This window comes from Dryas octopetala, chromosome 1 (assembly GCF_963921425.1).
Source record: "Dryas octopetala chromosome 1, drDryOcto1.1, whole genome shotgun sequence".
NCBI lineage: Eukaryota > Viridiplantae > Streptophyta > Magnoliopsida > Rosales > Rosaceae > Dryas > Dryas octopetala.
Genome location: NC_141366.1, coordinates 20846495 through 20874010, shown reverse-complemented (window position 1 = coordinate 20874010; position 27516 = coordinate 20846495). Strand labels below are relative to the sequence as shown.

At 35.8% G+C, this 27516-nt stretch overlaps 3 protein-coding genes and 1 pseudogene across 9 annotated transcripts; 3 read left to right on the top strand and 1 right to left on the bottom strand.

The window, feature by feature from the left end:
* Positions 1–330: 330 nt before the first annotated feature.
* Positions 331–4603, top strand: LOC147299039 (putative disease resistance RPP13-like protein 1 pseudogene; annotated as a pseudogene).
* Positions 4604–5270: 667 nt separating this feature from the next.
* LOC147299038 (putative disease resistance protein At3g14460) lies at positions 5271–8875 on the top strand. 2 transcript variants are annotated; one of them, XM_086250833.1, is made up of 3 exons: positions 5271–6707; positions 8317–8565; positions 8653–8875. In XM_086250833.1, exon 1 carries the CDS (start codon positions 5700–5702, stop codon positions 6639–6641), a length of 942 nt encoding a protein of 313 aa, XP_086106959.1. In that variant the 5' UTR covers positions 5271–5699; the 3' UTR covers positions 6642–6707; positions 8317–8565; positions 8653–8875. The 2 variants fall into 2 exon arrangements, with proteins under 2 accessions (XP_086106959.1, XP_086106950.1); XM_086250824.1 differs by having other exon boundaries at positions 8279–8565.
* A 3192-nt stretch (positions 8876–12067) lies between these two features.
* LOC147299037 (putative disease resistance RPP13-like protein 1) lies at positions 12068–19710 on the top strand. Of its 4 annotated transcripts, none has more exons than XM_086236351.1 (4): positions 12068–15295; positions 16068–16160; positions 16891–17139; positions 17273–17671. In XM_086236351.1, exon 1 carries the CDS (start codon positions 12164–12166, stop codon positions 15239–15241), a length of 3078 nt encoding a protein of 1025 aa, XP_086092477.1. In that variant the 5' UTR covers positions 12068–12163; the 3' UTR covers positions 15242–15295; positions 16068–16160; positions 16891–17139; positions 17273–17671. The 4 variants fall into 4 exon arrangements, with proteins under 4 accessions (XP_086092477.1, XP_086092467.1, XP_086092497.1 ...); XM_086236341.1 differs by having other exon boundaries at positions 16853–17139; XM_086236371.1 differs by lacking the exons at positions 16891–17139; positions 17273–17671 and adding an exon at positions 19573–19710.
* On the bottom strand, positions 19032–21287 carry LOC147299036 (uncharacterized). Of its 3 annotated transcripts, none has more exons than XM_086236389.1 (6): positions 21187–21287; positions 20962–21099; positions 20591–20847; positions 19920–20131; positions 19582–19843; positions 19032–19433 (listed from the first exon to the last, which is right to left on the bottom strand). In XM_086236389.1, the coding sequence occupies exons 2-6, from the start codon at positions 20966–20968 to the stop codon at positions 19098–19100; spliced, it is 1074 nt and encodes a 357-aa protein (XP_086092515.1). In that variant the 5' UTR covers positions 20969–21099; positions 21187–21287; the 3' UTR covers positions 19032–19097. The 3 variants fall into 3 exon arrangements, with proteins under 3 accessions (XP_086092515.1, XP_086092512.1, XP_086092524.1); XM_086236386.1 differs by having other exon boundaries at positions 20962–21045; positions 21187–21284; XM_086236398.1 differs by having other exon boundaries at positions 20962–21035; positions 21187–21244.
* Positions 21288–27516: the final 6229 nt, after the last annotated feature.

Here is a 27516-nt window from a genome sequence, read left to right as displayed (position 1 = left end):
TCAAATATTAAATGACATATCATTTTTAAAATATACATGTCATCAAATTTAAAATTGTGGACTAAATTGAGAAATCCTTGAAAGTTTGGGCCAAAAATATATTTGATCCTTTATATTTTTACAACAGGAAGAACTCCAATAAAGAGGAAACAATCATACCATGTGAATAATGCAGAGGCTGTGTTTGAAGGGGCGGGGCTGTGTCTGCAAAGGAAGAGAGGAAAGGAGGGAGAGAGGGGTGTGTGTGTCCTTTCAGTCTTTGACATTGATTTTTCTGTATTTTTTTTTCTCAAAGAAGGGTGTGCAAAAAGAAATAGGTGGTATCAAAAAGGTATTTTTAATTAAATTTCCCAAAATATCCTATCAGCTTCGTCAATTATACTACCCCAATTATCCTAATTCCATAAATCTGTAATTCCATTGATCATGGCTGAGGTGGTAGCTGGAGCCTTTTTCTCTGCTTTCTTTCAGCAGTTGTTTCAGAAGATGGACTCTGAGGAGGTCAGGAACTTCATCAGGGGAAAGAAACAGACCGAAGGATTACTGCAGAAGCTGAGGATCACGTTGCTGTCTGTTGGTAAGGTTTACGAGGATGCCGAGGAGAAGCAAATCCGGGATTCAGATGTGAAGCAGTGGCTCAGTGAGCTTAAAGACACTGTTTATCATGCGCAGGACCTGTTGGACGAGATCAAGACACAAGCGTTAAGGCACAAGCTCCCAGGAAGCAGCACAAGTAAGGTAAAGCAATTCATCTCTGCTTCGTTTCATGCTTTCGACAAATCAGTAGACCCCAGGATAAAGGAAATTCTTGAGAAACTAGAGTTCATTGCAAAACAAAAAGATGATCTTAATTTGAAGGTAGGTGCCAGACAGAGAGTCTCACAAACACTACCTTCAACTTCTTTGGTAGAAGACTCTGGTGTGTATGGAAGGGATGAGGACAAGGAGACCATTATTCAATTATTGCTATCAAATGACCCCACTAGCAGTAAGATAGGTGTGATTCCCATTATGGGCATGGGTGGAATCGGAAAGACCACCCTTGCTCAGCTTTTATACAATGATGTTAGAGTGAAGAAGCAATTTGAGCCCCGAGCATGGGTTTGTGTTACTGAAGAATTTGATATTCTTAGAATAACACTAACCATTTACGGGTCAGTCACTTCACAAACATGTGATATAACAGACTTAGATCAGCTTCAAGTTAAACTCCAGCAGGCTTTGTCGGGAAAGAAGTTTCTCTTTGTTCTTGATGACGTTTGGGACGAGAATTATATTCATTGGGAATCCTTAAGGCGCCCATTTGAGTCTGGAGCAGATGGAAGTAAAATCATTTTCACAACCCGTAATGCAGGTGTTGCATCTATCATGGGTACTCTTCAAACCCACCATCTAAAGAAAATATGTGATGAAGATTGTTGGTTGTTATTTTCAAAGCATGCCTTCAGAAGTGTTAGTGCCCATCCTAATCTTGAAGTAATTGGAAGACAAATTGTTAGGAAATGTCAAGGTCTTCCTTTAGCTGCAAAATCACTTGGGGCTCTTTTACGCTATGAATTAAATATCGAGGATTGGGAAAATGTACTGAAGAGTGACATATGGGAGCTGTCATATAAGGAGACTAACATTTTGCCAGCCCTATGGCTGAGCTATCGTTATTTGCCTTTACATCTCAAGCCATGTTTTGCCTATTGTTCAATATTCCCCAAAGATTATGAATTTACAAAAATTGAATTGGTTTTATTGTGGATGGCAGAAGATCTTGTACAACCCACAAAAAGTAAAATGGTAGAGGAAGTTGGAGAGGAGAACTTCAATGATCTAATTTCAAGGTCATTTTTCCAACAGTCACGAGTTGATGTTTCTTCTCACCAACCATTTTTCACCATGCATGACCTTACCAGTGATTTAGCAAAGTTTGTATCTGGAGAATTTTGTGTTAGGTGGGAGGAGATTGGCTCGCTCAATATTTTCAACAAAACTCGTCATTTCTCATATCTAAAAGGACCTGGTCTTAACTGTGGGAAGTTTGAGGCTTTATATGAGGCAAAATATTTGCACACCTTGCTATCATTATCTCTAGGGCAACAACGGGTGTACAGCAAGATACCACAAGATCTTTCAAAGCTACAATGTTTAAGAGCACTCAATTTATCAGGTCACCGTAATATTACGAAGGTGCCTAACTCAATTAGTAAGTTGAAACATCTAAGGCACCTGAACATATCCTATACTTCAATCCAAAAATTACCTGATACAATGTGTACTTTGTACAATTTACAAACGTTACTGTTGTTAGGGTGCGATGCTCTTACTCAGTTGCCAACCAATTTGGGAAGATTAATCAACTTGCGCCATCTTGATATCAAAGGTACAAAGTTGAAAAAGATGCCACTACAAATGGGCAAATTCTTCAAACATCTCCGCACATTAAGTTACTCTGTTTTAGACAAAGTAAATGGAGGTAACATTGTGGAATTGAAAGAGTTTCACTTGCGTGGAATGCTTCATATCTCAGGGCTTCAAAATATTGTCCATGCAAAAGATGCTGTGGAGGCCAATTTGAGGGAGAAGTATCTCGATGAACTAATTTTGGAATGGGGAAATGGTACGAGCCATTCACAAAATCATAGAGAAGTGTTGAACAACCTCCAACCTCATACAAACCTAAAAGCACTCGAGATCAATTCTTATTGGGGTACGAGCTTTCCAAGTTGGTTAGGAGATGAATCTTTCTCAAATCTAGTTTCTGTTCGACTTGTGTCGTGTGGATATTGTTTGTCTTTACCATCATTGGGGCAACTACCCTCCCTTGAAAAGCCACAAATTGTTGGGTTAAAAGAAGTGGTGTCAATAGGGCCAGAGTTTTATGGTGACAGCTGTGCAATTAAGCCATTTACATCTCTACAAGTCTTGAAATTCCAAAATATGCAGAATTTGCAAGACTGGTGTCACCGTGAAGCTTTTCCTAATCTTTGTGAGCTTCTGTTGTGGGATTGTCCCAAGCTAAGCGGGAGATTCCCGTTAGACTACTTCCCAAAGCTTGAAAAGCTCATAATCAGGAACGCTAATGTAGAATCCCTTGCTACTTCCCAATGCCCTAAACTCCTCCTATCCCTCACTGAATTGTACATACGTCATTGCCCAAATTTGGTGTGTTTTCCCGATGGAGGGCTACAAGCGCCCAACTTGACCAAGATAGAAATCTTGGAATGTGGGAAATTGAGGTCACTGCCAGAAGAGATGCACACCCTTCTCCCATCTCTTGAGACTATGTGGATACAAGATTGTCCAGAATTGGAATCATTTCCGGAAGGGGGATTGCCATCAAAATTACGGTCACTTCGTATCTCTTATTGCAAAAAAGTGATTGCAAAGCGTATGCAGTGGGGTCTACAAAGACTCACCTCTCTCAAGCATTTCCGTGTCGGCTTCGAAGGATGTGAAGAAGTAGATTCGTTTCCGGAGGAGGGGCTGCTGCCCACCACTCTCACTTCTCTCACCATCTCCCATCTTAAGACCGTGAACGGCAAGGAGTTGAGACACCTCACCTCTCTTGAAAGGTTGACGTTTTGGAATTGCCCTGAGCTCCAGTGCTTGCCAGATGAAGGGCTACCCACTTCTCTTTCTCAACTAGATATCTGGCATTGTCCTAAGCTCCAGTGCTTGCCAGATGCAGGGCTACCCACTTCTCTTTCTGATCTATCAATCAGGCATTGTCCTAAGCTCCAGTGCTTGCCAGATGCAGGGCTACCCACTTCTCTTTCTCATCTAGAAATCAGGAATTGTCCTTTGCTAAAACAACGGTGCCAGAGAAAGACAGGGGAAGATTGGCCCAAGATTGCTCACATCCCCGACATCGATTTCGAACAAATATGATCGATGTGCAACGTCCATGATTGGGTCCCACTTTAATTATTCCATCTCGGTCAGGTACTAATTCTGCAGTCTATGCTTGTAAATTTCATTTTTCAGCAGCGAATCTAAAAGCCCTTACAATAGAGTTAAATTGCAAGAACACAGGTAATGACAGTTATTCTCTTAGGTCATATGTACAATAGAGCCCTTAAATGTAACAAATTCTATGTTAAATTCAATCAATATTCAGTGACTACTGCCAAGGAAAACTGCATAAATATCATGTTCCACTGCCTTTTCTATTAATTGTCCAATTAAAGTTTAATTCACTGAACATGGCCAAAAAAAACTTTAATTCACTGAAAGAATCAATCATCTACACAATCAACATTTTGAACAATAGAAGGATTGCTAAAAATTTCAGAAGCAAGGGAAGACAATAGAATTGCTGGAAATGTCAGATGGGCAAGAATATTAGAAAATATGAACTCAAGAAACAGTTACTTAGTAGGCTAAGCAGATTAAGAGAACGAGAAGATTGAACCTCTTAAAAGATAAAGATAGAGACTGATTTCACTCCAGGTGATTCAAACCCAAACTTGGTTTCACACCAAAAATTTCCTTTCTCAAGTTAAGAGACCATAAAATTTTTTGATAACAGCTTCGGATCCTAATTAAGAAGACATAGAGTGCAGTTTGAAATATCAATCAATACCAGCTGGTACTGAATTTGGCTGTTTACATTACTAAGTTTCAAATGTTTTATATATTTTTTGATAAAATATGTCTGATATGATTTCATCAATGAAGAAATGTATTGATTGTGAATCTGTGATGGATTATACAGTTCATGAGTATCTAATGTTTTTCTGTCAACCACAGGCTGGTGCATCATCATATTTTTAATACACAATGCCTGGGGTTTTTTTTTTTTTGGTTAATGCTCAGATACCTCCGGATCCCTTCTTTATATACGAGTAAGTCTTCCATCCTGGTGACAAAAGAGTTTTCTATTGTGTTTGAGATTACATTGAACATCCTGTTTCAAACAACAACTAAAGAGTTTTCTTTTGATGTGAGTGAATAAAACACAAGAAACTAAGTATACTTAATATTTTCTAGTCTAATGCATGCCTTTTATATTTTGTCACCAAGGTCCCCTAGTAATTGTGTTCCTGCTAGATAATTAGTCCTTGAGTTGATCATATTGTTGGCACCCAACGATTGATATACTGCGTTGCAAAGCTTGAACTTTTCCTCTGCAGCAGCCTGCAATGACATAAATTACATTTTAAGCAAAATTAGATTGCCATCCTTGATAAAATCCGTACATATTATATGCTTCTTGTTCAAAGAATATGAAGATTACACTGGAGCTTTAAAAGCTAACAAATATGTAAATTAAGGCCAATTATATTTTATATGCTTCTTGCTCAATATGAATGGGTTGATTATCTATGGACACTAACAAATCTACCCATCAGTTTTGTTACATATTGATTGTTGAAGTTATAAATTAACAGATTAGAATAGAGGGTACAAGTTCAGCCAGTAAGAATTAATGCAACATGTAACGGAGTGCAAACCAGAATCTTTAGTTTTTGTTCCTTTGCGATTAATTCTTGAGAATTTAATTGCAGCATGCCACTGAAATTGTTTATTGTTCTTCCAGGCTTAGCCCTGTTGCTGATTGTCTTATTCGTAATTCAGATGAGAATTGGTTAATTTTGGTTGGGGAGAGATTCTTTTTACAGAGCTTTAGGCCTTGTTTTATGGCCTTAAGGTTGCCTGGTTCCTAATTGATAACTTGGTGGAATCTGACTCCTCTCTTGTGGTGGTTAATGGGCAATGGTGAATTTAGATCTCTGCAAGTTTTGAAATTCACAAGAATGCGGGAGTGGCAAGAATGGTCTTATGTTGGAGGCAATCAAAAGGGTGGAGCTTTTCCTATTCTTTGTGAGCTTAAGTTGAGGGATTGTCCCAAGCTAAGCGGGAGATTCCCGTTAGACTACTTCCCAAAGCTTGAAAAGCTCACAATCCAGAACGCTAATGTAGAATCCCTTGCTACTTCCCAATGCCCGAAACTCCTCCTATCCCTCACTAAATTGGACATAAGTAGATGCCCAAATTTGGTGTGTTTTCTCGATGGAGGGCTACAAGCGCCCAACTTGACTGACATCTATATCTCTAAATGTAAGAAACTGAGGTCACTGCCAGAAGAGATGCACACCCTTCTCCCATCTCTTGAGTCTATTCTTATACAAGACTGTCCAGAATTGGAATCATTTCCGGAAGGGGGATTGCCACCAAAATTAGAATCACTTGAGATCTTTTCCTGCAAAAAAGTGATTGCAAAGCGTATGCAGTGGGGTCTACAAAGACTCACCTCTCTCAAGCATTTCAGTGTCGGCTTCGAAGGATGTGAAGAAGTAGATTCGTTTCCGGAGGAGGGGCTGCTGCCCACCACTCTCACTTCTCTCACCATCTCCCATCTTAAGACCGTGAACGGCAAGGAGTTGAGACACCTCACCTCTCTTCACATGTTGACTCTAAGTAGATGCCCTGAGCTCCAGTGCTTGCCAGATGAAGGGCTACCCACTTCTCTTTCTAATCTACAAATATACGATTGTCCTAAGCTCCAGTGCTTGCCAGATGCAGGGCTACCCACTTCTCTTTCTCAACTAGGAATAGAAGATTGTCCTTTGCTAAAACAACGGTGCCAAAGAGAGGCAGGGGAAGATTGGCCCAAGATTGCTCACATCCCGATCATATACATCGATTAAGAAGAAATATGATCGATGTGCGACGTCGATGATTGGGTCCCACTTTAATTATTCCATCTCAGTCAGGTACTAATTCTGCAGTCTATGCTTGTAAATTTCATTTTTCAGCAGCGAATCTAGAAGCCCTTACTTTGATCAAACATATATGCATATTCAATCAATTCTAGTTTCTTTTTTGATATATTAGTTTTTAGTTTTTGCTTACTCTCTCTTTTTCCTTTCTCATACTACATTAGTTTAATTCTCAAGCTCTTATCTGAAACACAGAAGACCCACAAATTCATGTTTTTCATCAACTCCTTTTCCTTTCAAGAGTAGGAACTCAAATTTCCTGTTAGAAACAACATGTACAATTCATAATAAGTTCCTTAAAATTCAGAAATTAAGTAGATCAAATGGCTGTGTAGACTCCTCTAGTTTAGGGTTTGTTCAAATTCCAATGCGTCTTAATTCCATTTTAGATTACTGTGAATTGAGGTTATTCAACATAAGATAAGTTATGTGTAAGATTCAAACTCAGGTTTAGAAGGATTGCTAGAAATTTAAGAAGTAAGGGAAGACAATAGAATTGCTGGAAATGTCAGATGGGCAAGAATATAAGAAGATATGAACTCAGGAAACAGTTACTTAGTAGGCTAAGCAGATTAAGAGAACAAGAAGATTGAACCTCTTTAATCAATACCAGCTGGTACTGAATTTGTCTGTTTACATTACTAAGTCTCAAATGTTTTATATTTTTTGATAAAATATGTCTCATATGATTTCATCAATGAAGAAATGTATTGATTGTGAATCTGTGATGGATTATACAGTTCATGAGAATCTCATGTTTTTCTGTCAACCAAAGGCTGGTGCATCATCTTATTTTTAATACACAATGCCTGCGGGTTTTTTTTTTGGTTAATGCTCAGATACATCCAGATCCCTTCTTTATATACGAGTAAGTCTTCCATCCTGGAGACAAAAGAGTTTTCTATTGTGTTTGAGATTACATCGAATGTACTATTTCAAACCATAACTAAAGAGTTTTCTTTTGATGTGAGTGAATAAAACACAAGAAACTAAGTATACCTAATATTTTCTAGTCAAATACATGCCTTTTATATTTCTCAAAATAAGTCCCTTCAAATTTAGAAACTAAGTAGATCAAATGACTGTGTAGACTCCTCTATTTTAGGTTTTATTTTCTAGTCAAATACGTGCCTTTTATTTTTTGTCACCAAGGTGCCATTATAATTGTGTTCCTGCCAGATACGTAGTCCATGAGTTGATCGTATTGTTAGCACCCAACGATTGATATTATATGCTTCTTCTTCAAAGAATATGAAGGGTACACTGGAGCTTTAGAACCTAACAAATATGTAAATTAAGGCCAATTATATTTTATATGCTTCTTGCTCAATATGAATGGTTTGATTGTCTATGGACACTAACAAATCTACCCATCAGTTTTGATACATATTGATTGTTGAAGTTATAAATTAATAGATTAGAATAGAGGGTACAAGTTTAGCCAGTAAGAATTAATGCAACATGTAACAGAGTACAAACTAGAATTTTTAGTTTTTGTTCCTCTGCGATTAATTCTTGAGAATTTAATTGCAGCATGCCACTGAAATCGTTTATTGTTCTTCCAGGCTTAGCCCTGTTGCTGATTGTCTTATTCGTAATTCAGATGAGAATTGGGTTGCTGGTTTCTCAGTTAATTTTGGTGCGGGAGAGATTCTTTCTGCAGAGCTTTGGGCCTTGTTTTATGGCCTTAAGGTTGCCTGGTTCCTAATTGATAACTTGGTGGAATCTGACTCCTCTCTTGTGGTGGTTAAGGGGTAATGGTGAATTTGTACAGGGAAAACCCACTTTGTAATTGCCAGAAACCCAGTTCATATGGGAGATGTAAATAGCATATATACACAACTCTATGGATGTAAGTAGCTCTTACATGCTCTGTCATTTTTTCAATGATGGTGTAATGTGCCTGCTTCCTTACAGTTCATTGTATCTTGTATGACAGAGATTCTACATTGTCGTGCTGTGGACTATCTCACAAAATAGTTGACAAGATGCCAAACTCTGCTGATGAGATGGACAGACTCTTTTCATGGGCGCCAAGGCAATCACCAGCATAACACAATTCTCCTATCCCGAAGAATCTTATAGAGATTTACAAGCTCCAGATTTTGATCAAGTTTGACTTTTCGAGAAGCAGCCCACTGTACAGATATAAGGATACAATTGTGAACACTGGTTGCTGAATTTTTTCTTTTTGAAAACTTTTTTTTAAGTGTTTTTATTGAGATATGCATTTTGGTACTTTCGGGAATGTCACTTGAAACTCTTGATAGTAAAAGTATAGGATGATAATGTGGTCTTTGAATCTGTGGTTTTGCATGAATTGTTATGGAACATGATCCTTAATTTGTCATGTAGCTGTGGTGAGATAGTATTTATGGATTTTACAATCAATTATGCAGGGAAGAAAAGCTGTGGGCAGAGTTAATTTTTTTCAACTATTTTTTCCAAGGGTACAATTGGTATTTTAAAATTGTCAACTATGAGGAGGTAAGGTGAGCAAATTAGGGGTTCAAATAGAACCAACCATTCTTTTATGTTCTTGAGAATTGTAAGTGTCCAACCTTCTTGAAAAAAAAAAAAAAACAAAGAGATAAAAAAAATTGCTTCAAGCTTAAATTAGGGTAAGGTATGCTGCTAATTTGGTTTCTTCTGCTAAGCCCTCTAGGCAGACTGTTAATTTGAGTTGGAAGCCTTCTTCTGTCGGTGCTTTTAAGCTTAATTCTGATTTGGTTGATTGGTGCTGGGGTCTTGTTACTTGTTAGGGTCAATGCTGGTTCATGGATTGGTGGTTCACTGTTAAGTTGGGTGTTGGTTCTCTTGAGGAGGCTGAGCTCTGGGGCTTATATTGGGGTCTTACTCTTGCTAAGAATCTTGGATGTGGTTCTCTTGTGGTGGAGTGTGATTCCCTCACATAAGTTCTTGAGAAGTTTTGGGTACTACTCTGTCAATCATGTCTTTAATGAGCAACTCCTGCTGCTGTACTGCTTGATGATGCTTTGGGTCTCTCTAGTCTAGTTTCTTTGTTTGGGCTTCGACCCCCGCTGTACCAAAATAAATTGTCCATAGATTAAGCTATATATTCATTGAACATGCTTTGTAGCTTGCTTTCAACTCCTAAATCTTCTAATGAATTCTATAAAAAATCGTAGATAGTTCAATTGGATTGTTGGCAGTAAAATGATTTTAACACACAGTACTACCTCTGTAGTCTGTACAGAAGACAACGTATGGATTAAAGGTTTACACTGATGAAAGATTATAAATCTAAGATTTAAGGTGCACAATTTTTTTTTTTTCTGTGAAACTATGACAACCTTTTCAGAGGATATTCTCACTTATCCTATATCTTTTTTTGTTATGATTTAATAAAGCTTTAGGGAAGTGCCTCTTTGCTCAGTGTTGCAGCCTATAAAGAAAGAACTGTATTCTTTTCAAAGTTTCCAATAACAAATCGCTTACATGAAATATATCTTTGAAGTTGAAATGACACAACCTTATCTTCATAACCTTGCCAAATGTGAACAGAGCTCTGATTTTGTGGGAATGGATTACTTAGACCCAATATTGGATCAAAATCCCAACGGCTGTAGGCCACTTTGAAGTCATTATGCAGAGTATCGAAACCCCTCATTCTTGTAATTTGTCCTGTAGGTCAAAACATTAACATTGTTACAGTAATCTTGAGACACAAGTTATTGATATGAAAATGAAATTCATAAAAATCTTTTACTATTATACATAGTTGAGTGAAATTTCCAACTTGGTGTCTCACTTTTCTATTACAGTATGGTTACCTGAGTGAGCATTGGGAAGCCTGGTGCTGTTCTCAGGACATCTATGTCTCTGCCGTTGAAGAACACTGGGTTTCTTTCGAGGACAGAAGTTGAAGGGAGCCATCTCTGAGTCAACCACCACTGCAGTAGTCCTGGGGCATAGTCAGCAAACCAGAGTCCCCATTGGACAAGTTTTCTTCTGTAATCATCCCTTATCAGATTGTCAGGAAGAGAAGGCCACCACTAATTCACAACTGGGGCTACTAGAGCTACAATAGCATACAAAAATGAATTTTAGGTAAACAGTTAGAAAACTTTGCAACATGAATTTGGAATCTATAAGTGAGTGTTTTAACTGTGTGGTATATGTTTATTGACTAAAGCCTTATGACTTTTAAAATTCTAACTAAAGTCCAATTTAATTGTAACAATTTCATATTACATAATATTGGTCCATTAGTTTCAATTTTGTCACACATACCAGGTGCCGAGCCCTTGGCGGTCATTTTTCGAGTGTTTGGCAGTACATTTTTACTTATTCTCAAGCCAAGCCCTGGTTTATCAACTTTATATTAGGTTTTAACTCTGAGATTCGCCCAAAATCTCAGAGTTAAAACCTAGCATGCAGCCTCCACAAACCTGATTCTATACCCTAGGAAGGTATGAGGTAAACCTGTACCTTATACTCTCAAAAAAATAAAAAAATAATCACATATTTCTTTGACAAAATAATGGTCAAAGGGCTTTATTTGGAAAAAAAAAAATCATAAGTTTTTTTCTAAATAAAAAATATTAGAAGAACTAAATTCTAATTGTTCCTTTTTTTAATTATACATTTTTCAGTTTTTATTACTTTTAAAAAGCCATGTGGCTGTTTCAGCCTGTTTCTGATTTCTTTTTCTTAATTTTCTTATTCCATGAAAATTGTTTGTTTGGTTTGATAGATTGTTTACTTTTGCCTTGTCCATTAATGGAATGGGATCTTTGAAAGCATCTGCTAGCGTATGTGGTTGTTTGTTTCATTTCATTATTCTTTTGTTTTGTTTGTGTAACTTCGTAGGTGGAGGCTTGAGTTGGTGCATTTTCTTGACTTTGGTTGCCAAAGCAATAATGCAACGATATATTGTACTATATACACTGTTTTTTCTTACATGTACATATGTGACATATACATTAACTTTATTTACTAGGGAGTAACTATAAATATCTTCACTCATTATATAATTCTTTTAATCATTGAAATTCCAACATAGTCAGGCTTCCAACTTGGTTGATCAATTCAGTTGAGCAGTAACAAAAATCCACCCTAAAATTCAACAGGTTACAATTGAAGAATCAGAAATAGTCTTCCATTAATCTGTAACATTAAATTAACCTATATTCATGACAATTAAAGAGGATAGGATAACAAAAATACCATATTCATAATTCTACTTAAACAATGGAAAAGAAAAGTTTAAACATGTGACGTCGCTCAACTTGACTAGCAGCAATTGTGTGGTGGCTAGCATCCCCTATTCTATCAGCTTGACTTATGGGTCGTCTATTGAATGTAAATTAATATCCTATCAGCTTCGTCAATTATACTACCCCAACTCTCAACTCTCTTCATAAATCTGTTTTTCGATACCTTCTCTCAACTTCTCCTAATTCCATAAATCTGCAATTCCATTGATCATGGCTGAGGTGGTAGCTGGAGCCTTTTTCTCTGCTTTCTTTCAGCAGGTGTTTCAAAAGATGGACTCTGAGGAGGTCAGGAACTTCATCAGGGGAAAGAAACGGACCGAAGGATTACTGCAGGACCTGAGGATCAAGTTGCTGTCTGTTGATAAGGTTTACGAGGATGCCGAGGAGAAGCAAATCCGGGATTCACATGTGAAGCTGTGGCTCAGTGAGCTTAAAGACACTGTTTATCATGCTCAGGACCTGTTGGACGAGATCAAGACAGAAGCTTTAAGGCACAAGCTCCCAGGAAGCAGCACAAGTAAGGTAAAGCAATTCATCTCTGCTTCGTTTCATGCTTTCGACAATCGGATAAAGGAAGTTCTTAAGAAACTAGAGTTCATTGCAAAACAAAAAGATGATCTTAATTTGAAGGTAGGTGCCAGACACAGAGTCTCACAAACACTACCATCAACTTCTTTGGTAGAAGACTCTGGTGTGTATGGAAGGGATGAGGACAAGGAGACCATTATTCAATTATTGCTATCAAATGACCCCACTAGCAGTAAGATAGGTGTGATTCCCATTATGGGCATGGGTGGACTCGGAAAGACTACCCTTGCTCAGCTTTTATACAATGATGTTAGAGTGAAGAAGCAATTTGAGCCCCGAGCATGGGTTTGTGTTACCGAAGATTTTGATATTCTTAGAATAACGCAAACCATTTACGGGGCAGTCACTTCACAAACCTGTGATATAACAGACTTAGATCAGCTTCAAGTTAAACTCCAGCAGGCTTTGTCAGGAAAGAAGTTTCTCTTTGTTCTTGATGACGTTTGGGACGAGAATTATAGACACTGGGATTCCTTAAGGCTCCCATTTGAGTCTGGAGCAGATGGAAGTAAAATCATTGTCACAACCCGTAATGCAGGTGTTGCATCTATCATGGGTACTCTTCAAACCCACCATCTAAAGAAAATATGTGATGAAGATTGTTGGTTGTTATTTTCAAAGCATGCCTTCAGAAGTGTTAGTGCCCATCCTAATCTTGAAGTTATTGGAAGACAAATTGTTAGGAAATGTCAAGGTCTTCCTTTAGCTGCAAAATCACTTGGGGCTCTTTTACGCTATGAATTAAATATCGAGGATTGGGAAAATGTACTGACGAGTGACATATGGGAGCTGTCATATAAGGAGACTAACATTTTGCCAGCCCTATGGCTGAGCTATCGTTATTTGCCTTTACATCTCAAGCCATGTTTTGCCTATTGTTCAATATTCCCCAAAGATTATGAATTTACAAAAATTGAATTGGTTTTATTGTGGATGGCAGAAGATCTTGTACAACCCACAAAAAGTAAAATGGTAGAGGAAGTTGGAGAGGAGAACTTCAATGATCTAATTTCAAGGTCATTTTTCCAACAGTCACGAGTTGATGTTTCTTCTCACCAACCATTTTTCATCATGCATGACCTTACCAGTGATTTAGCAAAGTTTGTATCTGGAGAATTTTGTGTTAGGTGGGAGGACAATGGCTCACTCAATATTTTCAACAAGACTCGACATTTCTCATATCTGAAAGGATCTGGTCTTAACTGTGGGAAGTTTGAGGCTTTATATGAGGCAAAATATTTGCACACCTTGCTATCATTATCTCTAGGGCAAATAGTGTGGAACAGCAAGATACCACAAGATCTTTCAAAGCTACAATGTTTAAGAGCACTCAATTTATCACGCAACTATAATATTACGAAGTTGCCTAGCTCAATTAGTAAGTTGAAACATCTAAGGCACCTGAACATATCCTATACCTCAATCAAAAAATTACCTGATACAATGTGTACTTTGTATAATTTACAAACATTATTGTTGTTAGGGTGCTATGCTCTTACTCAGTTGCCAACCAATTTGGGAAGATTAATCAACTTGCGCCATCTTGATATCAAAGGTACAAAGTTGAAAAAGATGCCACCACAAATGGGCAAATTCTTCAAACATCTCCGCACATTAAGTTACTTTGTTTTAGACAAAGTAAATGGAGGTAACATTGTGGAATTGAAAGAGTTTCACTATTTGCGTGGAATGCTTCATATCTCAGGGCTTCAAAATATTGTCCATGCAAAAGATGCTGTGGAGGCCAATTTGAGGGAGAAGTATCTCGATGAACTAATTTTGGAATGGGGAAATGGTACGAGCCATTCACAAAATCATGGAGAAGTGTTGAACAACCTCCAACCTCATACAAACCTAAAAGCACTCGAGATCAATTCTTATTGGGGTACGAGCTTTCCAAATTGGTTAGGAAATCAATCTTTCTCAAATCTAGCATCTCTTCGACTTATGAATTGTCCCAAGCTAAGCGGGAGATTCCTGTTAGACTACTTCCCAAAGCTTGAAAAGCTCAGAATCTGGAACGCTAATGTAGAATCCCTTGCTACTTCCCAATGCCCTAAACTCCTCCTATCCCTCACTGAATTGGACATACGTGATTGCCCAAATTTGGTGTGTTTTCCCGATGGAGGGCTACAAGCGCCCAACTTGACGGAGATCTATATCTCTGAATGTAAGAAACTGAGGTCACTGCTAGAAGAGATGCACACCCCATCTCTTGAGTCTATTTATATAAAAGATTGTCCAGAATTGGAATCATTTCCGGAAGGGGGATTGCCATCAAATTTACAATCACTTTCTATCATTGATTGCAAAAAAGTGAGTGCAAAGCGTATGCAGTGGGGTCTACAAAGACTCACCTCTCTCAAGCATTTGGGTGTCGGCTTCGAAGGATGTGAAGATTCGTTTCCGGAGGAGGGGCTGCTGCCCACCACTCTCACTTCTCTCAGCATCGAAGATTGGTTGAATCTTAAGACCGTGAACGGCAAGGAGTTGAGACACCTCACCTCTCTTCAAAGCTTGTGTCTAAGTAGATGCCCTGAGCTCCAGTGCTTGCCAGATGCAGGGCTACCCACTTCTCTTTCGGTTCTACAAATATTTCGTTGTCCTTTGCTAAAACAACGGTGCCAGAGAGAGACAGGGGAAGATTGGCCCAAGATTGCTCACATCCCTGACATATTCATCGATGGCCCACGAATATGATCGATGTGCGACGTCCATGATTGGGTCCCACTTTAATTATTCCATCTCAGTCAGGTACTAATTCTGCAGTCTATGCTTGTAAATTTCATTTTTCAGCAGCGAATCTAAAAGCCCTTACAATAGAGTTAAATTGCAGGAACGCAGGTAATAAGAGTTATTCTCTTAGGTCATATGTACAATAGAGCCCTTAAATGTAACAAATTCTATGTTAAATTCAATCAATATTCAGTGACTACTGCCAAGGAAAACTGCATAAATATCATGTTCCACTGCCTTTTCTATTAATTGTCCAATTAAAGTTTAATTCACTGAACATGGCCAACATAAGATTCAAACTCAGGTTTAGAAGGATTGCTAAAAATTTCAGAAGTAAGGGAAGACAATAGAATTGCTGGAAATGTCAGATGGGCAAGAATATTAGAAAATATGAACTCAAGAAACAGTTACTTAGTAGGCTAAGCAGATTAAGAGAACGAGAAGATTGAACCTCTTAAAAGATAAAGATAGAGACTGATTTCACTCCAGGTGATTCACACCCAAACTTGGTTTCACACCAAAAATTTTATGGTCTCAAGTTAAGAGACCATAAAATTTTTTGATAACAACTTCGGATCCTAATTAAGAAGACATAGAGTGCAGTTTGAAATATCAATCAATACCAGCTGGTACTGAATTTGGCTGTTTACATTACTAAGTCTCAAATGTTTTATATATTTTTTGATAAAATATGTCTGATATGATTTCATCAATGAAGAAATGTATTGATTGTGAATCTGTGATGGATTATACAGTTCATGAGTATCTAATGTTTTTCTGTCAACCACAGGCTGGTGCATCATCTTAATTTTAATACACAATGCCTGGGGATTTTTTTTTTGGTTAATGCTCAGATACCTCCGGATTGCTTCTTTATATACGAGTAAGTCTTCCATCCTGGAGACAAAAGAGTTTTCTATTGTGTTTGAGATTACATTGAATGTCCTGTTTCAAACCACAACTAAAGAGTTTTCTTTTGATGCGAGTGAATAAAACACAAGAAACTAAGTATACATTTTCTAGTCAAATACATGCCTTTTATATTTCTCACAATAAGTTCCTTAAAATTTAGAAACTAAGTAGAACCAATGACTGTGTAGACTCCTGTAGTTTAGGTTTTATTTTCTAGTCAAATACATGCCTTTTATATTTTGTCACCAAGGTGCCATTATAATTGTGTTCCTGCCAGATAATTAGTCCTTGAGTTGATCGTATTGTTAGCACCCAACGATTGATATTATATGCTTCTTGTTCAAAGAATATGAAGGGTACACTGGAGCTTTAGAAGCTAACAAATATGTAAATTAAGGCCATTTATATTTTATATGCTTCTTGCTCAATATGAATGGTTTGATTGTCTATGGACACTAACAAATCTACCCATCAGTTTTGATACATATTGATTGTTGAAGTTATAAATTAATAGATTAGAATAGAGGGTACAAGTTCAGCCAATAAGAATTAATGCAACATGTAACGGAGTGCAAACCAGAATTTTTAGTTTTTGTTCCTCTGCAATTAATTCTTGAGAATTTAATTGCAGCATGCCACTGAAATCGTTTATTGTTCTTCCAGGCTTAGCCCTGTTGCTGATTGTCTTATTCGTAATTCAGATGAGAATTGGGTTGCTGGTTTCTCAGTTAATTTTGGTGTGGGAGAGATTCTTTCTGCAGAGCTTTGGGCCTTGTTTTATGGCCTTAAGGTTGCCTGGTTCCTAATTGATAACTTGGTGGAATCTGACTCCTCTCTTGTGGTGGTTAAGGGGTAATGGTGAATTTGTACAGGGAAAACCCACTTTGTAATTGCCAGAAACCCAGTTCATATGGGAGATGTAAATAGCATATATACACAACTCTATGGATGTAAGTAGCTCTTACATGCTTTGTCATTGTTTCATTGATGGTCTAATCACTACAACAAATGTGGACTATCTTACAAGATGCCAAAATTAATGTGCCTGCATCCTTACAGTTGGTTGTATATTGTATGACACAGATTCTACACTGTCGTGCTGTGGACTATCTCACAAGATAGTTGACAAGATGTCAAACTCTGCTGATGAGATGGACAGACAATTTTCATGGGCGCCAAGGCAATCACCAGCATAACACAATTCTCCTATCCCGAACAACCTTATAGAGAATTACAAGCTCCAGATTTTGATCAAGTTTGACTTTTCGAGAAGGAGCCCACTGTACAGATATTAGAATACAATTGTCAACACTGGTTGCTGAATTTTTATTTTTGAAAACTCTTTTCTAACTGTTTTTATTGAGATATGCATTTTGGTAGTTTCGGGAATGTCACTTGAAACTCTTGATGGTAAAAGAATAGGATGATAATGTGTTCTTTTTTTTTTTTTTTTGGCCATTATGATAATGTGTTCTTTGAATCTATGGTTTTGCGTGAAGAACATGAATTCTTACAGTAGTTTGGTAACCCAATTAGAAGAGTTGTAGAGTTACTCACAATGCACCCAATTTTAATCCTCCCTCCCCCAACTCAAAAAAAAAAAAAAAAAAAAAAAAAAAGAGAACATGAATCCTTAATTTGTCATGTAGCTGTGGTGAGATACTATTTACGGATTGTACAATGAATTATGCAAGGCAAGAAAAGCTGTGGGCAGAGTTAATTTTTTTCAACTATCTTTTCCAAGGGTACAATTGGTATTTTAATTTTAAAATTGTCAACTATGAGGAGGTAAGGTGAGCAAATTAGAAATAGAACCAACCTTTCTTTTATGTTCTTGAGAATTTAAAGTGACCAACCTCCTTGAAAAAAAAAAAAAAAAGATAAAAAAAATTGCTTCAAGCTTAAGTTGTCCTTCACAAGTGGAGGTGTAGTGGTGTGTTTGATGAGCATTTTGTTTTGTCTGTCATGCCTCAATGTCATATTTTGCAGTTTGCTAGGGACTGGTATGCAGTATGCTGTGCTAATTTGGTTTCTTCTGCTAAGCCCTCTAAGCAGACTGTTAATTTGAGTTGGAAGCCTTCTTCTGTTGGTGCTTTTAAGCTTAATTCTGATGGAAGCTCAGAGTCTGGGTTGATTGGTGCTGGGTTCTTGTTAGGGACAATGCTGGTTCCTGGATTAGTGGTTTCACTGTTAAGTTGGGTGTTTGTTCAGTTTTGGAGGCTGAGCTATGGGGTTTATATTGGGGTCTTACTCTTGCTAAGAATCTTGGATGTGGTTCTCTTGAAGAGTTTGGGTCCTACTCTGTCAATCATGTCTTTAGAAAGCAACTCCTGCTGCTGTACTGCTTGATGATGCTTTGGGTCTCTCTAGGCCCAGAGCAGTTCTAGTCTAGTTTCTTTCTTTGGGCTTCGGCCCCTGCTGAACCAAAACAAATTGTCCACAGATTAAGCTATATATTCATTGAACATGCTTTGTAGCTTGCATTCAACTCCTGAATCTTCTAAAGAATTGTATAAAAAAATCGTAGATAATTCAATTGGATTGTTGGCAGTAAAATGATTTTAACATACAGTACTACCTCTGCACAGAAGACAGGCATGGATTAAGGTATACACTGAAAGCTTATAAAGGGAAATCTAAGATTTAAGGTGCACATTTTTTTTTTTACTGTGAAATTATGACGATCTTTCAGAGGATATTCTCACTTATTATATATCTTTTTTTGTTATGGTTTAATATAGGTTTTAGGGAAGTGCCTCTTTGCTCAGTGTTTCAGCCTATAAAGAAAGAACTGTATTCTTTTCAAAGTTTCCAATAACAAATCTAATGTACATGCTTGTAATTCACTGAAAGAATCAATCATCTACACAATCAACATTTTGAACAACAAGAAGAATACTTGACACACTTATGAAACAATTTTGGCTGTACTAGGTTTGTAATGAAGAGGTTGTTCTCCAAGCAAAAGTGCCCTCAGAATGGCCTCACATAAACCAGCATAATGCACAATCAAATGTCCACCATCAGGAACTTCATAATACTGAATCCAAGGTAGCTTACATGAAATATATCTTTGAAGTTGAAATGGCACAACCTTATCTTCATAACCTTGCCAAATGTGAACAGAGCTCTGATTTTGTGGGAATGGATTACTTAGATCCATTGGATCAAAATCCCAATGACTGAAGGCCACTTTAAAGTCATTATGCAGAGTATCGAAAACCCCTCGTTCTCGTAATTTGTCCTGTAGGTCGAAACATTAACACAGTTACAGTAATCTTGAGACAGAAGTTATTCATATGAAAACTGAATTCTTAAAAATCTTTTACTATTATACAGAGTTGAGTGAAATTTCCAACTTGGTGTCTCACTTTCTATTACAGTATGGTTACCTGAGTGAGCATTGGGAAGCCTGGTGCTGTTCTCAGGACATCTATGTCTCTGCTGTTGAAGAACACTGGGTTTCTTTCCAGGACAGAAGTTGAAGGGAGCCATTTCTGAGTCACCCACCACTGCAGTAGTCCCGGGGCATAGTCAGCAAACCAGAGTCCCCATTGGACAAGTTTTCTTCTGTAATCATCCCTTATCAGATTGTCAGGAAGGGAAGGCCACCAATAATTCACAACTGGGGCTACTAGAGCCACACCTGCTAGCCTACACAAATGAATTTGAGGTAAAAAGTTAGAAAACTTTGCGACATGAATCTGGAATCTATAAGTGAGTGCTTTACCTGTGTGGTATATGTTTGATGCAACTCCAGGTGGAATATGATCCCATTGAGACTCCAATCACATAAAATTTTAATCCTATCTGTAACTGATCGGCTAGTTCTTCGATGTCAAGGGCTTCACTCTTGACCGAACGCTTTGGATTCGGATCACTTTCTCCATAGCCAGCCCGATCGTATTGCAGAAAATATATCCCCAACTCGTCTATTAATTCCTGGAAACTGAAGCACTGTGAAATTCACCTCATTTTTCACAATTTTTCTTTAAACTAATGCTTTAGTACTGCTTCCTTAACCAGATTATATAACAGCAATAGGAACTTTCTTGAAAGCCATGTGTATTTAAATTCATATAATTCCTAAACAAACAAAGGCAAATGATTTTCACAAGCATAATTTTGAGTATTGTACAATACTTCTTGACATGTTTACAAGTGCATGATAAAAAGTTGCTCTAGCAGACATTAATTTCCCAAACAACTTTTATCAAATTCAACTATTCCTCTTTTAAGTTTCCCATTTAACTCCAGATTCATAGTCTGCTACATCAACTTTTAAGTCTTTTATACATATCCCTCATTTCCTTTCTACTTGGATTCAAAGATAACTCAGTTTTCTAAAGCTTCAAATAAAAATAAGATGATGGGTGAGGAGAGAGATTTGAGTGTGCATACTTGGGGTGCCATGAAATTCATTTCTTTGGAGCTTCCAAAGCCATGAACAATGATGATCTTGTAGTTTGATTTGGTCTTGGGGACCCCTCTTTCTCTGTAAGCCAGATACCTCCCATCAGCAAGCCTGATTCTTGGTGAAGTTGGAGGAGGATCTTGAGGAAAAGCAGAAGTCTGTGGAGGGGGAAGTTGTTGGGTGGCCAAATAAAGCATTCCCAACAACCCCATCAACACAACTGCTGTGTTTGAAATCATCATCCCTAAGAGACGAGAACAAAAAAAGGGTAGATCTAACCCATTCATTTCAATTCAAAGGACCCAAGAATTCAATGCAAAACCCAAAAAGAAAAATGGAAGAATGAAGCTGAACTCACCTGGCATGATTTTTTTAGGGATGGATTGATTCTCTGTTGGTGTACAAATTTTCTTTCTTTTTGTTTCTCTTTGACTTGCAGATGCTAGTTGGTTTTACCAATACCAAGTATCAGTAAAGTGGTAGCAATAGGTTTTGACTGATTGAAGCAAAAGCAACTATTTTTCATTGCTATAAAAAAAGAAGGAAAAAAAAAAAAAAAAAAAACAACAAAATCTTGGCATACCTGGATATACTTTTGAATGTTCTGCTGATGGGGTATCTAATTGACCCTCTGGTGCGGTTATGCTCGTTGATACTTGGAGTGTTAAAAAGTGTTTTTGTTTTTTTTAGGTCTGTTAAAGTGTTAAGTTCTTCTTCCTGTTTAAGAGGTACCACGAACGCGGCCACATGGCCCACATCCTTTGTTTTAAAAGAAAGGTTATTTTCGTAACTTACAGTATCGCTTTCTAACAAAATTAGAGTAAATTATTACTCAATTATTGAAGTCATGCTATGTGTATCACTAATTTGAGTAATTTCAATAATGCTTAAATGTGACTTATATGGAAATAATTAACATTTAGAATATTCTAAGCCCATATATATAAACAAATGGAATATTGCCATATAATCTGAATATAAATTTTGAAATTTGCGTTTAAAATGTTCCAAATATTCTTGCAAATATTCTGGGCCGACCTTGAGTTTTTGGGGGCTCGGGGTGAAAATTTAAATGAGACCCTTGTATAAATATATATATATAATTTTACAAGAAAAAAAAGATTGAAAAATCATCATATTTTAAAAAATTACTTAAAAGGTATCCCTCAAGCTAAAAAAGGTCAAATATAATTTTTATTTTTTTTACTATCAATTTAGAAACAAATTCCTCATGTTATTAGAAAAATAATATATTCATATTAACAAAAGTCCATGTTAATTAGAATATAAAGGAAATTATAGAAGTTACCACAAAAAATTAATTAGTATGTATAAATTTATATTCATTTTATTATATTCATGTTATAAGATTATAAAAAACTGAAATATATTTATGATTAAGTTAATTAAGATATTAAACAAAAAAAAATAAGAACAAAAACTAATGTGTAATTGGCTGTCAAATGACTAAATTTATATCTAGTGAGGCCCAGACTTCTAATAATGAGGCTCATACTTCTAAAGGAGCCTGGGTTTTATTAGGGTCCAACCCATCACATATTCAAAAATGCAAAAAAATAAAAATAAAAATAAAAATTTTGAATTAAATACCAAATATCAATAGTTTTTCAGAAAAGTAGCAAGACACTAATTTTTTTTAGTTTAGGTACTAACCTAGAGCAAAACATTTTAGATTAGGTCACAAATTAGTTTGATATACAGTTGTGACTGTCGAATAGTCACAGTTGTGACTGTTTCAAATTCATAAAAATTCAAAATTTATAAAGGTTTAATACTTTTCATTTAGGCTTGGAGGATGAAATCTTATAAACCAAAGACTAAATATTAAAGTTTAAATCTTGCAAATATTAAAAAAACAACAAATCAATAAAAAAGTTATGACTGTTAGACAGTCACAGCTCGGTATAATCATGTTTTTAAAAATTGGTATCTAAACTGAAATTTAATATATAAAGTGAAATGATATAAATGTTTTGGTGGTTAAAATGAAAAAACATTACAATTTGGTACCTAAAGTTAACGAACTTAAAAAAAAAAAGTTAAAAAAGTTAGAAACCTTTAGAAGATCCAAATTGGGGCCTCTTTATGAAAGGCTAACTCCTAACCACACCAACTAAACTTAATTTCATTACATTTACCTATTTCGTATATATATGTATATAAGTTGTGGCTAAAATTTTTCTGGGCCCCCTTGGATTTGGGGCCCTGGGCGGTCGCACTCCCCGGCCCATGCTAAGGGCCGGCCTTGCAAATATTGTTCTTATTGGATCATGTGTAACTATATGCATTAGAATCTCGATTTATAAATCTCTAGTCTTACTCATCACAATTACTAACCACGCTCTGTTGACAACTTTTTGTATATGTTTGTTATGTATAACCTTTGTATTTCAATATACATGTGGAACCTCTCAAGGAGACATAAATTTTATACAACTAATGCATACAATAATTGTTTGTTATATCTCACAAAGATATGACTCAATTATACAAATGAGTTTTTTATAAGATATGTGGTAAATAATCTGATCAACTAAGTTACTCTAAATGTACTACATTTTAATAACATTAGAGTCATCAAAATTTTATTTTATTAAAATTCTCAACTAACATGGCGCTAAAACACTAAAGATATACAATTTAAGAATTTACTTTGGTGTCTTTTATTATTAATCAGCACATCTAATTAATTGTCATGTGTTTGAAAAAATATCTCACATTTTTATATTTGCAAATCGATTTTGCAATTAATGGCATATACAAAGAAATTAAATTTCAAATTTCAAGGATTAAAAAATATGAAAATTTTGTTAGATTTAGATTAAAACAATTGAAATTTTTAACAAAATTTCAACAATTTCGATTCAATAATGTTTCAAAACCTCAAAAAAATGAAAGTTTCAAAAAAAATTTGAGAAAATTTTCAAAATTTAATTTCATTCGTAAATGCGTAATACAAATGGGTGTACATTGTACTTAAAATATTTTATACGTGGTAAGCAAACTTGTTGGGTAGTTGATGTGAGATTGAAGCTGATGTAATGCTGAAAACATGTGTGTGCTAGATGCCAGCGCATCTACTTCGTCGGTTTGTCAGTTGGGCAATCCAACTTTGCTGATGTCATTGCCACCGGCTAACGGGCACTGCGGCACATGTTGGTGGTTAGTCCCGTAGCCATAGAGAAAATATCATTAAAAATTTAATAGTGTTAGATATTTTATATTTTTATACTATTTTATTTGATAATTTACATGGCATTCATACATTGAACATTAAAAAACAAACAAACAAACCCTATCCAATAAATTAATGATACGTAAAATAATATAAAAATATAGTATATAAATATGATAAGTATAACATTGTTGTTAAAAATTAGTTTCCAAATGTCCAAGTCCAACCATCTTGTTGACTTGTTCTATACATTTTATTGGCAAAGAAAAATAGAAAACTAAAAAGAATGTGTTTGGATGTGGATTTTTGAAATGAGATTTGGGTCGAAGATGAGATTTACAAGTCCATCTTACTAAAGTGCTGTATTTGGGAACTAAAATATGGGATTTGTCAAATTCTAGTGGAATTTTGAAATGAAATCGAAGAATTTCATATTGTATGTCAAAGTTTCACCTAAATAGGTGTGAATTTAAAATTTCATTACAAAGGGATTTCATTTAACTCTAGATTTAAGACTTCGAACAAGGATCCTCGACATACAATCTTAGACCCAAAACTTGGGACCCTGGATCTCAGGACGGTGATCCTCCAACCTGAAACCCAAGACCTGGGACAGCGGGGTCGCAAACCCAAGACTCAATACCTTGAACCTAGGATGCTAGACCCCAAGACTGAGACTTCGAATACTTGAAGCTCTAAACATGGGACCTCTAACCAAAGATGCCGAACACCAATCCCAAGACCTCGAACCTGTGATTGATTACTTCGGACCCAATATACAAGTCTAAGAAAAAATGGTTTTTTAACTTCCAAGCCAAAATTACTAATTAACTTACCTAGCAAGAAAGTCAAGTGCACATTATTCAATTATAGGACAAAAATTATTGTTGATCGCTCAATCCAATTGCATCTACATCTGTTAACTACATTTGCGAATACAACATGGCAACTACATTATATATTCTCAATAAAAAATATTAATTTTAAATCTTCAACCAATAAATCTTAAAACACACTGTAAAAAAAACTTAATCAACTTTACAAATATTGAGGTTTAAGTAGAAAATCAAGTGGTAACTGCACATGTAGATGCAGCTATCGAGCTTTCAGTAGTTTAAGTTACGTTGATGGACGCATTATTGTCCTTTAACTTTATAATGTTATTGATTGTATTTATGGTTAAGTTTTTTAATTATATAATAGTAGAGAGTAATATACCTAAACCTAAAATAAATCTTATTACTAATAAAAACAAAGTGATTATTAATCCTATTATTTAATCTCATCAAACTACTAAGAAAAAAAAAAAAAACTCATCAACTAATCAGATTAACCAACAAATCACTTTTGTAAATCCTTTACTTTAAAGTTCTTTGGTATTTCAATATACTTCATGATAACTTCTTTGGCAGCTAGTGATGGAAACTCTGTACCTAGGAATGGAAAGGTGAATTAACTATATATAAGGATCAAAAAGTATAGTTATATGTTATGTAGCGGGCTTTTTTACTCAAATACTACCTGAACTATAAAAGGCGTGCTCTCATACCACCCAAACTTTTTTTCTTGCCAATTTATCACCTAAAATTAACAATATGTGCCAATTTGCCACCTAACATCCATTTTTCTGTTAAATCATCAAAAAATTTCCCAAACTTTCCATTTTGTCCATGAATACAATAAAAAAATATTATTATTTTAAAAACTTTTTTTAAAATATAATTATAAAAAAACTTAAAAACTTAAAAATAGAAAAAGGAAATACCCTTTTTTTTAGGGGGTTTACTTATAAATTTTTTTTCAATATTTCAAATGCTTTTATCATATGAATTGACGGAAATACCCTTAAATTAAACAAAAAATTTAACTAAAATGATGGTAGGTGGTAGATTGGCCAATATGTGAAAGTTCATGTGGTAAATTAAAAAAAAAAGAAGTTTAAGTGGTATTTGAGCACACCCCTATAGTTCAGGTGGTATTTGAGTAAAAAAGCCTATGTAGTGACTGTATTATAAAATTTTTTGCATTTCCTTTATAAAACTTTGATGTATGTGTCATGACTTTTTAACTTTTATTTGTAAATGTTTCTCATAAAAAGTAAAATTTCATTGGTATCTTTATTCCACATGAACACTTTGTCACTTTTATTAATCTCATTATTTTCAGATTAAGGAATGAAATGAATCATAAAAAGGGCATAAATTCAATTTATACACATAACTATATATGCTATTTCAACGGGGTCCACGAACTTTCAAATATTTCAAATATACACCTGATTTATTATGTAAATTGAAAAATGAAATTCCGTCCATCAATTTATTGAGAGATCAATTAAATGTTAGCTTGGCTTTTGTTAACGAAATTAATTGGCGACGTGGCACCAACTCAGCATACATTTCCCGCCAAATGAGCAACACATGTCCACTTGACATGAGCCCACACACCCATCACCTCTTTCCCGCTCGTCGAACGCTCTCCTGACCATTTAATCTCCCAAAAACATCACGTTTTCTCCCAAATTCGAATATAAATCCCTCACTTGTGTTCAACGAGCGAGAAAGAGATGATGAGTTTGTGGACCCGTGTCAGGGGTTAGGTGGACCCGTGTCGCTCATTTGGCGGGAAATGAATGACACAGGTCCACCTAACCCCTGACACGGGCCCACAAACTCTCTCTCTCTCTCTATTATTATTAAATTGTGGGTTGTGTCGCTCATTTGGCGGGATATGTTTGCTGAGATAGCGTCACATCGCCAAGTAATCCCAGTCAGTAAAAGCCAAGCTGTCATTTAACTGATTTTTCAACGAATCAATGGACAAAAATTCATTTTTCAATTTAGATAATAGATCGGGTGTATATTTGAAATGTTTTAAAGTTCATGGACCCCGTTGAAATAGCTTATATAGTTATATGTCTAAATTAAATTTATGCCAAAAAAAAAACACACACACGTTTGGTAGAATGTCTCAGGTGTACAATGTGATGAATGCATAGTGAAAAAGTTTCAAAGTTTTTTGATGATGACCCCCCGTTAGCACGCGAACTTACTTTTCCTATAGAAACTGGGCACGCAGCATTTAATACTAGAACATGAATGTCAATGTGGTATTGTGGTCATCATTTTCCCACAAATATCAATGACAATATGATCGAGATGATGATTCGAAAGTTTATACCCGGCCTGGTGTGAGAATATCCTTACATTTGTAGTTTCTTGCGGGACTCTGGCGGCAGACTTTAAAAATGATTGCAACATAAATGAACCTAAACTTTGAATAACCACATGTTGCCATCTCTCTTTTTTTTTTTTTTTTGGCCAAAAACCACATGTTTTTGTCAACCTATCTACAAATTAATATATCTTGAAATTAACTGGCATTATTCAATAAGAAAAAAAAAAAAAGATGAATGAATTCCCTTGGACTTGGCTTTGAAACTGACTCTAAGAAAAGTATATATATACCTAGTTGCTCTCAAGGTAAAAATTTTCAATTAAAAAAAAAATTAATTAAGAAAAGAAAACCAATTAAATTGCTCATCTTATAGCTCAAATCTTCAGTCTTTGCATTAAAAATACAGTGATGATAAATGGTATTAAATAGCACTGACCAATAAGAAAGTTAATACAACACTAAACTACATCCTTTAAAAAGTGCTATTAAGATCAGAATCGTTTATTTTAGGTAAATTATCTTTAAAAATATTCATTAAAA

Coding starts and splice junctions, on each gene's coding strand:
- LOC147299037 (XM_086236371.1), top strand. CDS start 12,164: ATGGCTGAGGTGGTAGCTGGAGCCTTTTTCTCTGCTTTCTTTCAGCAG.
- LOC147299036 (XM_086236389.1), bottom strand. Junction 19,844..19,919: donor ATCAAACATATACCACACAG/GTAAAGCACTCA, acceptor TCATTTGTGTAG/GCTAGCAGGTGTGGCTCTAG. Junction 19,434..19,581: donor GCTTCCCAATGCTCACTCAG/GTAACCATACTG, acceptor TTCGACCTACAG/GACAAATTACGAGAACGAGG.
- LOC147299038 (XM_086250833.1), top strand. CDS start 5,700: ATGGGCAATGGTGAATTTAGATCTCTGCAAGTTTTGAAATTCACAAGA.